Source organism: Brassica oleracea, chromosome C7 (genome assembly GCF_000695525.1).
Source record: "Brassica oleracea var. oleracea cultivar TO1000 chromosome C7, BOL, whole genome shotgun sequence".
Taxonomy (NCBI): Eukaryota; Viridiplantae; Streptophyta; class Magnoliopsida; order Brassicales; family Brassicaceae; genus Brassica; species Brassica oleracea.
The window spans coordinates 2232490-2244169 of NC_027754.1; the positions used below are offsets into that span (position 1 = coordinate 2232490).

At 34.2% G+C, this 11680-nt stretch overlaps 1 protein-coding gene across 1 annotated transcript; it reads right to left on the minus strand.

Annotated features, from left to right (window-relative positions):
* Positions 1-527: 527 nt before the first annotated feature.
* LOC106304672 (putative cadmium/zinc-transporting ATPase HMA4) lies at positions 528-2781 on the minus strand. Its single transcript, XM_013741066.1, has 3 exons — positions 2737-2781; positions 2086-2313; positions 528-865 (listed from the first exon to the last, which is right to left on the minus strand). The coding sequence occupies exons 2-3, from the start codon at positions 2309-2311 to the stop codon at positions 543-545; spliced, it is 549 nt and encodes a 182-aa protein (XP_013596520.1). The 5' UTR covers positions 2312-2313; positions 2737-2781; the 3' UTR covers positions 528-542.
* Positions 2782-11680: the final 8899 nt, after the last annotated feature.

The following is an 11680-nucleotide window of genomic DNA, read 5'->3' on the forward strand; positions in this document are numbered from 1 at the left end:
TATATATATATATATATATATATATATATATATATATATATATATATATATATATACAATATAATAATATATGGCTGCATTTTAAATTTATAGTTTGTTGTGCATAATATTTGTATTGTAATATGTAGTCGTAATTAAGCTTTAGGAGACATGAAGAGGCTTGGGTATCAGTTGATGTCATCACCCGAACAATCGACAAAACTAGGCTAGGCGGTTAACTTAGAAAATGGTTTGAGGTTAACCCTACTTAGGGTCTAACCATATACAGTATTTTTTACATTTTTTAACATTTAGCTCACATATAATTATTTTGTAAATGTCCATCCACCATTATTTGATCAATAAATTTGAAATCTCAAAAAAAATATGTAGAAATAAGAAGTTATTATTTAAATAGGTCTACTATCAATTGAACTTAGTTTTTAATACGACCACAAATTGATAAGTTTTTCTTTGTAACCAGTACTGCTATAGTATGGGCATATATATTAATTACGGCGAACCATTAAACTAACAAATCACTATCTCGAAACCTATGATGGTTACACGCCAATCTTGACTTGTGCGGTTAAAAAGAATTTATTAAAAAAATGAAAAGTAGAGTTACCAGTTATAATGATCAGGATGTTGATGTCGACCCTGCATCTTCCTATAGAAGCAACGGCTTTGGCAAGAATCGGATAAATACCGGCGGCCACGGCTGCGACAGCGACCCATCGAAAAGGCGAGTACACAAATTTCAAGAAGGAGAGGAGGAGGAGTATGCCGGAAATCAACGCGAAAGGGCTTGGCCATTTGTTCTTGAAGCTGGTTTTACCGTCTACTTTCACGTTTGCTTCTAACCTAGCTTGGTTCAGTGCCTTAGCTGCACCACAATATTGTTTGGAACTAAATGTTAAACAACTAATATATGTAAGAAATTTAATTTGTTTTAAAATAACACTTTTGTGAGTGAAATAAATTATTATTTTAAGTTTAATATATGGAATATGTTTTCTGTCACACAAAATAAAATAAAATATAGTTACGTAACGAGTATGCTCCACTAACAATAAAATATTCTAATAAAAGATATGGTAAATATCTCCACAGGCTTTTTCTGAAACAAAAATTTCTGCATATGTTTTTGGAAAATCAAATCTTTTAATAATGTCAGTTAGATATGTTGTTTATAATATACACGTGACATGCGGTGTGTATGAGTGAATTATGTATACTATGAAAATTTTATTTAGTTTACACTACGCACAAAATTGTATAAAAGCTATAATTTTAAATATTTTAATTTTAAAACACCGTTTGAAATAAAAATTAGATGAATGAAACTCACAATTGTTGGTTGACTAAATGTGCGTACTTTTGGGGAAAATTATCTAACACCAAATAATATTTACGATTTTTTAAAGCTTCTCAAAAAAAAAAAAAATTTACGATTTTCTATTTTTACTAGTTTGTGTAGACTATATATTGTAGACTATATATTTTCAGTTAGCCCTAAATAAAAACAAAAAGTTGTGAATATCTTTTTATAAGTAAACAAAATATGTGTTCATACTTTTATGAACGGGTTGTTCTTTCTTGTTGTTGGAAAAATAAAACTATTGATTCTTGTTATTTTCTTACCCTTTGGCCTTTTCAGCAACAAAAACTTGAATTGGTTACTTGCTAGTTTTAGGTTGTATTTATAGTTATTATTAAACTTGATTTAGATATGCAAAAAAAAAACACCAAATAATCGGGGTTCTATTTTTTCACTAGATTTGGTAAAAGTTTCACAAAAGAATTCACTATTTTTTAGGATAGCCAGTTCCCATAAAATCTTGAATAAGCAAAATAAATCTTGAATAGGTAAACTCTTAATAAAAGTTTTGAAAGGCAAATTAAGCTTTTGCGATAGAATTGTTGAGTTTCAATATTAGTGACTTGTTAAGATCACATAAGAAAAGTAAATTAAAAGTGGCGTTTGCGTATCAAACAACCCACGCGTAAATAACTTTAAAAACAGAAAACGAAGTGTGATCTTTTGCTTGGGAAAATAACAAAATAAATTAAATATAATTAAGAGCAAATATATTTCTGCTTTACCAATTTGGGATGGAGAGATGAGGAGGCTGTCGTGGACTACGATCACCGTTCTAGTCGGAACGATAACGGAATATTCTTTAATGCCGTCGAGAGACTTGAGAATATTCTCGATAATAGGAACCTCCGACGGACAACAGATTCCCAACACATCGAAGTAACTCTTCTGCCACTTCTTCTTTGTCTTTTTGTTTTCTTCTTTCTTATTGTCCTCGTTCTGTAACGCCATTTCTATATCACAATTATTTAGGCTTTTAGAAAGATTTTTTATTATAACAAAACACATCGCAAAAAGATTATGTATGGGTTTATGGCTACTTTTTAAGAGGAAAAGAAAAAGAAAACAATAAACTTTTCAGCGAGGATGCATAATTGCATATAACTTGTTGGATAAAGTGTTATTTCATTATCTGTATTGTTATTTCTGTTTAAAACTGTTTACTTTATAGAAAAGGTGAAAAATGAAAGTCGAGAACAAGCGAAAATATTCTTTTCAAAAAAAAAAAAAAACAAGCGAAAATATTATGAAACTCTCAATGCTTAATTCGGAGTATAGTATACGAAAATATTCCATTAAGAGGATGAATAAATAAGAATCAGATTTCGCTTTGTCATGAACTCGATGTGATGAATTAAGAAGATAAAGAATATTACCGGACGAGAGATAGTAGCAAAGAGAGAAGAGCCGAAGAAGAAGATATAGAGATGGAGTGAAAGAGGGTATTGGAACGTAGATACGCTAGTTGTTTATATATAGGTAGATAGATACGTATGAATGTTAGATTGAATCTCATTGGTTGATTTTCTTTTATCTTTTTAAAATTATAAGATTTCTTATTAATTTAAAATATCTTTATACTGCACTTTTTATGAATTCATTTCACAAACAAAAATAACTTTAGTCAGGTTTTAATGATCTAGAATGGGTTCTTTTACTTGTTTTTAGGTAGTTCTAACAGTAAATAAATTAGTTTTTTATCTACCGAAATTACCGAAAAAATTCAAAAATACATCAGGGAAAATCTTTTTTATTTAATATACAAACCACGGTGTTTAAAAAGTTTAAGAAATCGGTACAAAATTATCTAAGAATCAGATCTCAATACTCAAGATCATGTTCGTCGTTACTGATAAAAATAACTGCCTGTTCATATATTTGTGGGATTTTGGATTTTTTTTCAAAAATGTGCATGGTATTTATAAATTATGATAAATTTTTGAAAACTACCCTAGTTAAGATTGTAAATTTGAAAAATTTACTGTTTTAATATTATTTTGAAAACTACACTTATTTATGTCTTATAAGACTATTTGGCCCTTTTGAATTTTAAATTCAAAACATTTTAATAGTGAAAAACTCGAGATTATTATTTGAAATAATTTTACTGAATTATAATATATAACAAATTTAGCAAATTAGAATATATTCAAAATATATATGGATAACTATAAAACTGTAAAACACAATCTTATAATGGATAAAGAGTATTCGTAAAACCCTATTATCATATTTGTTATTAAGGGGGTGTATTCAATATAACATTTGAGGTGATTTGATTTTTAATGGAGTTTTAGATCATTTCAATAAGTTGAAGAGATTTAGGTGATTTTGTTAAACCACTCTATAATATAATCTAAAACCATGAGATTTGAGTTTTAATTTTTTTAACTAAGAAACTCCACTCAAACACCCTAAAATCACCTGAAAAACTTTAAAACTCCACAACTTAAAATATTTTCAAAAACAGTGGATTTTAGAATACTCTACGAAATGTTAAGTTCAATAACAGTGAATTTTAAATGAGTTTTTAAAATTCATATTTGAATAACAGTGGATTTGTCATTTTAATATAAATAAGTTAAAACTCTCAGTTGAATACAACCCCTAAGTGCTTTTGAACTATAAAACATGTTGTTTAATCATGAACTTTAGTGGAGTTGGGTATAAGAAAACCTAGCCGAAAAATTGAATGATATGTTATTTGCTATATGTATTAAGTTGTCAAAGAAGCAGAGTGAAGAACTATTCTATCTGAGAAACTACTATTGATAGCTTTGCATTTCGCCATGATCTTAGAAAGAAATAGAGTTAGAGTTTGACTAATGTTTTGACACCACATTCGTTCTTTTAACAACTACTGATATATCAACAGGAGATAGAAGACGATCTCTTAATTTCCAAAGCACATGAAGCTATTTCAGCTATTGTTACGATATGGCCCTTACTTTTGATGAAATAAGAAAACTGCGGTGATTATCAAATGTATCTAAGAGTCTAAAGTTTATAACCAAAAGAAAACATCAAACTCCAAAATTATGTTGACACATCTTCTTCTTCAGATACAAAAGAAAAAGAAGAACACTGATTCGAAAGTACGAAAACCAGAAGTTTTAAACAAATCATACCAAATTCCCGATTTTCTTGTATAGCTTAAAATAAAACAAATGAATTGTTTTTTATTTCTATTAATTTTTTATTTAACTGTTGAAATTTTCTATTCAAAATAAGGTTAATTTAGTCACTTCACTTATAAATAACTGTAGTTTTCAAAAAATTAAAGATATGGTGTAGTTTTAAAAATATAATCTCATTTGATGACATTTTTCCAAATTTTCCCTAATTTTTTTGTTTGTAAATATCGTAATTAAGTTGTTCTTAGTTTTGTCACACAATATAGTTTGTTCTTGGTCTACGTTTTCAATATAGTTTCGTTGTGTTTTTAATAATTTTCAGTATTGACAATTATATTTTTATTTCTAAATCGTTTAATAATTTTTTATTGAAATTATATTTTATTTCTAAGTCGTTTAAGGAACTTCTTAAAGCTAAAATATATGGCTCATTTAACAGTATAAGGAACTTAATTCTTTTCAAATTTGAACCGATAACAATGGGGTTGATTGGCAAGTGCTTTAGAAGTGCTGTAAGATCTCTCTACAGCCTAAATTATTTCTACAGCCCAAAATTTTACCAATCATACTTTGTAAAGATTTTTTAAAGTTACAGATTTTTCTTTCCTTTTTATTTATTTTTAGCTGTGGAAAGCCATAAATCTAGAGCATTTATTTTTTGCTTTAGAAAATTTATATGTAAGTCTTTGAATCTTTTTAAACCTACAGCTAATATTCTACAGCAAAATTATCTACAGCCACAGCAAAAATAATCTAGAGATTTATTTCTAAAGCAAAAATATAAAGCTACAGCTCCTTCCAATCATGATAACAATATTTCAATATTTTAAGATTTGAAACTAGCTAAGTCGTAAGTAAAAACACTCTTAATCACAAAAATCACTTTTTGCGTGCATATGTTTGTTTTGTAATTTCCAATACCATCAAGGAAGATCATTGATTAGAGTGTAATCAAAACAACTACACATAAAATTCTTATCCGTGTTATGCACAATTTTTAAAAATTTAGATGATAATTATGTGTTACAAATACTAATATCAGTATTTTCTAAATATACAATTTATAATCTTAAATTTATAAAAGGTTGAAAATTTATGTTTTAAAAAATAACTTATAATAATGTGATAATCCCTTGTTATTGGTTGAACTTTAACTTATGACTTTAGTTTTATTTATTTTTAAACCACTAATTCTAACCAATTAGGTTTTATCTTTATTTTTCAAATTAAACTTTTGCTAGCTTTATTTGTTTTGTTCGTTCATGTTTTACTTTTTTTTCTTTAAAGTAACTATTAAAGTTCTTTAGAAATTGGTGATAATTGTACTGTGACCGTAAAAATTTAGCTGTAAAAATTTAACTGTAAAAGTTTAGTTGTAGGTAAGTTGGTTGTAGCTGTAAAGTTGTTACTGTAGATTTTTTTTGCAGAGAATTTTGTTGTACTTAAATTTGTTGTAACTGTAAACTGTAAGCTATAGACTATAAATCATTTATAATAAAATATGTAAAATATGTGATGTATATATAAAATAATTATTTTTATCAATTAAAATAATTTATATTAATATTTTTTCTATAAATTATCAAAGTTTACTGTTATTTAAAATGTGATATGTGAATAATATTTATGTTATTTAAAATATCAATAATTTAAAACACCCAAAATTAAACTAAAATATTTATGGGGTTTTTGCAAATATGACTCAAAACTTGAAGTCAAACACAAAACTAACCCATGTTTTTTCTGGAACTTTGACTTGCCTCTTTCACCCCCACTGTTCAGATTATTCATGAAAATGCCATCATATTTTTTTTTCTTTTTCAAAAATGCATATTTTACTCTATCACCTTCATCTTCCTCAAGTATTCACAATATTTTCATTGCCATCAATACACCAACCACCATGAACAACCAATTTGAAGCTCTTAATCGATTTACGCTATTTATTTCTCAATTCTTATGAACTAAAAACAACATCTCTTTACTTTCTCTCCATATTCATCAAAAAAAAACTCAAGATTTTGATTCTAAAAATTTTATGGTTCATAGAGCCATTGAAGCTTGCGATTCTTGGTGGATCACTTTTGTTTGAGATTTTGGGTGCTTGGAGAAGACTTATGAGGGCTAAACAAGTTATCTCACTGGTTGAAACTATGAAATCAGTTTTTTTTCCCAGATCTATTCGTCCAAACGACTTACACGGAAGTCTTCTGGTCAATGCAGAGGTTAGTTTTGCAATTGACTTTTAAACGTGTTTTTATAGACGACTTACATGGAAGTTGTCCATTTTTGTTTGTTAAAAAAAAATTCGAGACGATTTTCATGTAAGTCGTCTAGGGTAAACGGATTAGTTTTGCATTTGACTGGATTGTGTCAGAAATTTGACTTTTCGTGGACGACTTACACGTAAGTCGTCCAGTAAAAAATTAAAAAAATCAATATTCTGTTATACCTAGATGACTTACATGGAAGTCGTCTCAGGTTAGTTTTGCTATTGAAAAATAAAACAAAAAAATATATTTTTTTCTAGACGACTTACACGAAAGTTGTCTGTCCGACGACTTACATTGAAGTCGTCCATGATTTTATTCCGAGATTCTGGTCAAACCTTGCTTATCTTGGACGACTTCCATGTAAGTCGTCGGACGGACGACTTCTGTGTAAGTCGTCTAGAAATTTTTTTTTGTTTTATTTTTCAATTGCAAATCTAACCTGAGATGACTTACATGGAAGTCGTCTAGGTATAACAAAATATTGATTTTTAATTTTCTACTGGACAACTTACATGTAAGTCGTCCATGAAAAGTTAAATTTCTGACACAATCCGGTCAAATGCAAAACTAACTATGAGTGGGTAAAATACTGGTTTCTTAAAATGTTGTATCAATGACTTAAGTATCATTATTGTTATATGCATCAATGATGTTTTTTTGCTATGAGTGAATAGAATGGTTAAAATAATTTTAATATGTTGTATCAATGACTTAAGTATCATTATTGTTATATGCATCAATGATGTTTTTTTGCTATGAGTGAATAGAATGGTTAAAATAATTTTAATATGTTGTATCAATGACTTAAGTATCATTATTGTTATATGCATCAATGATGTTTTTTTGCTATGAGTGAATAGAATGGTTAAAATAATTTTAATATGTTGTATCAATGACTTAAGTATCATTATTTTTATTTTTTTTGATGAAATTTTCAATTTATTGATCAACTTTGGAAAAGTATATACACAACTGCGTAGTCTTTCAAACTAATGCAAGAAATGGCTACTCTACGCTATTGCTGCTCTTGCTGCTCTATTGGCTTCCTATGCCATGTGAGCTTCAAACCAACGAACCATCAGTTCCTGCAACCTCGGCTTCAGATGATACTTTGTAGACATGATGCGATTCCTCACAGTTTTATCAATCAGTCGAGCTAGCTGTGCCACCGGCTTTGCTGCGCTATTGTGCTTCCTATCATTACGCTCCCTCCAGATGAAGTAAATAGTTACTTGCAGCACCAAACGAAGCAATATAAACGTTACCCGGTCATATGTGCCAGAGAGCATCTGCAGAATATTGGTCTCCCAGTCAGGGTCTGGTTCCACACCAAGCAACTTCCCAACCACCTGCAGCCATAGAGTGAAAGTATACGGACACGCGAAATAAAGATGATCGCGCGACTCCTCCGGCTCTCCACAGAATAGACACCCTTGGAACTGGCCCCATTTACGCGTACGCTGACCAGTAGCGAGCCTGTCCTTGAACGCTAGCCAGGTGATGAACGCAAATCGGGGAACGCCTTGTGCGAACCAAACCAGCTGAGTCCATTGGACCCTATCTTGTTGCTGTCTTATCTGCTGCCATGTTTTAGAAACCTTCACTTTCCGATGATCGGAGAAGGAATACTTTGTGAAACGAGACAATACCTGATTCATAACATCTGGGTTAGCTTCAAGTGGAAGCCATCTCTTAGCTGAAGAACTCTCGTCTATGCCAGTTGCCACAAAACCCCATCTTTTACACCCGCGGAGAGTGTCACCTTAGACCTGCGGACCTCTTGCATTAGCGTTTGGATTCGTTGGTCCCTGCATCTTCTAAATCTCCATTCTCTGTCAACGAGTACCTCATTTATTGTTGCATTCCTAGGAATGCCAAGTTTTTGCGTGCCAATCTCTCCAGTAATCTCTATCAACCGACCCCTGTGATGCCATAGATCAGTCCAAAACCTCACTGTCATACCACTTTTAATGTCCATACGAATGAAACTGCAGGCCTGACTTCTAAACCGTAACAGTTTCCTCCACACCCATGATCCAAGACCAGTATCCTTACCACTATGTCATCAGCGAAACTTAGGTGTGACAGCCTGATCTCTTTGCAGTGCGGGTGGTATCCAATTTGTCCCTCTGTAGCTGCTTTATTGAGGAGCTTCGAGAGAACATTACTCACTATGACGTAGAGATACGGTGAGAGCGAGCAACCCTGCCGTACACCCCTACTGCTCGTAAAAAATCCCTCTAACTCACCATTCACTGATACTGAAAACGCAGCCGTGTCTATGCATCTCATAATCCAGGTAACAAAAAGATCCGGATAGTTCATTGCTCGCAATGTATCCTCAGTGAATGACCAGCTAACTGTATCGAAAGCTTTGGCTATATCCATCTTGATAGCTGATCGAGGACAAACCGAGTCCTTGTGGTAGTCTTTCACCAGTTCTGTTGCTAGGAGGACGTTCTCCAGTAGCAACCGCCCCTCCACAAAAGCACACTGGTTAAGCTCAATAGCCCCCGGTAGTGTAGCCTTTAGCCTACGAGCTATGATCTTGGACACAACTTTATAAATGACATTGCAACATGCAATAGGCCGGAAGTCTGTCATTTTTCCAGCATCCGCTGTCTTAGGAACCAAGGAGAGGATCGTGGCGTTGATACCATGAGGCATGAACCCATAGATGAAGAAAGACTGAACAGCGGTGATGAAGTCCTTTCCAACCACTGGCCATGCCGCTTTGTAGAATTCCATGGGATAGCCATCTGGTCCAGGAGCTTTGTTTGTTGGCATAGAGAAGAGAGCTTCATGTATTTCCGCCGGTTGCACCGGAGCCTGCATCTTTATGGCGTCCTCATTAGTGCATCGGTGATCAATCAACTGACTGAGCTCCTCATGCGAAGTTCTCATCTCCACCTGATGGGAGCCATTTAAGAAAGTCTTGAAATGGTCCGCTGCTTCACGCTTAATTTCAGAGGGTATTGTGAGGATTCTACCGTCACTAGTAACAATTCTCCTGATCGTATTCCTGAGGTTCCGGCTTTGAGTTACCTTGTGGAAAAATCTAGAATTCCTGTCCCCAAGTCCCAACCACTGGACTCTAGATTTTTGATAATAGAACTGCTCCTCAATACCCGATATATGATGCCAATGCTCCCACGCATCTGATGCAGCCTCAAAAGTGGACGTTTGGGGACTCTGCATAGCCTCCGTCTGTTTAGCACACAGATCCTCAAAAGCCATTTTGACCCGCTCGGGTAGATCACCATAAAAATCTCTATTCAGACCTCGCATTTCTATTTTAAGAGCTTTCAGTTTCTCCTGGAGTTTACCAAGTGCAGCTCGAGAGTGGAAAAGAGGTGGAGCCTCATGCCATATCCGTCCAACAACTTCAAGAAATCGAGGATGACTGGTGAGATTAGTGAAGAATTTAAATGGCTTTGCGTTACTCGGAGACATATCACGCAGCTGAATGTGCATACGTAGGTGATCAGAGACTCCTCCCGATTCAAACGTAGCAAACGATTGCGGGAAAGCATTTATCCAGCTGCTATTTGCCATGACCCGATCGAGCTTCTTACTAATTGGATTTTCGGCTTGGCAGTTTGTCCAGGTGAAAGTAGGCCCAACCTGAGCAATGTCCATCATGTCGCATTTCAGAACCACATCTTGGAAATCCTTTATTGCATTCCTATCCACTCTGGTGTTCATAAAACTGGAATGCTCCTGCGACGTTAGAGCAACATTAAAGTCACCCTGTATAATCCACGGGATCTGCCCTGCAGACCTCCCAATAACCTCCATCTCACGCCACAGTTCCCTACGCTCATTTGCATGGTTGAAAGCGTAGACGAACGAACAGGGAAACATGTCTCCTGACCCCTTATATTTCACCCACAAGGTGATCATTTGCGCACTGCTAGACACCAAACGTACCTCAACCTCATCCGAATAACAAACCCAGATGCGACCCAGCCGATGGTTTGAATAGTTATGAACAAATTTCCAGCCAGGGAATGTAGCATCAAACACTTTTTGAAAACTTTCCTCCTTTACTCTAGTCTCAATCAGACACCCAATAGACAGTTTAGCAGCTTTTACCCAATACCGAACCGCCTTTTGTTTGCGTGGTTTGTTGAACCCACGCATGTTCCATGCAAAAATTGACGACATCAGAGTTTCCGGGAGGAAACCTTCTTGCTTGGCTGCTGACCCTTCTGTTGCTGTGCTGCGACAAGAACCAGATCCCTAGCTTTAACTTTGTGTCTCTTAGAGCCTCTGCCTTGACCTCGACTCACGGGGTTCTGTCTTTGAGTTGTCGCTTTGGAACCGCCATTTGTTGGTGGCAGTGTCTTCACCGTTAGACCAACTACATCATCTGTTTTTGGGTTCTTTTCCAATGCTTCGTCCACAGTCTCCTCTGCAGTATCACTCTGAGAGTCATCATCATCAGCAATCTCACCTTCCTCCTGTAGATCTTGAAGGATCTGGAAACCGTTTGGCGAGTGACAACTTTCCACTTCTCTGGCTGGAGAAGTCATACCACTGTTACCCGTCACTAAGGCCCATTTTTCCTGATCAGTGCAGTCCACCTTCTCCTCACAGTCAATAGTAAGATCTTGAGATACTGAGACCCGCCCACCAGATAGGTTCTCCTTCTCCGATACAGACTTTAGCTTTGCTATAAGATTTGTTACGATCTCCTTACTAGCTCTCCCTGTTTGTTCATTCAGGGAGGAACCTTCCATTATTACAGAGTCATTTACTACCATATTCGCCTCATTCCCAGGTGGAGAAAGGTCTCTCCGGTTCTGAGCCTGACAATCCGTTTCACGATGTCCCCAACGAGAACAGGCTGGACAGCGAGGAGGGAGCCAAGGGTAGCTGATAGAGACAAGAGCTGGAACACCTTCTCTGTT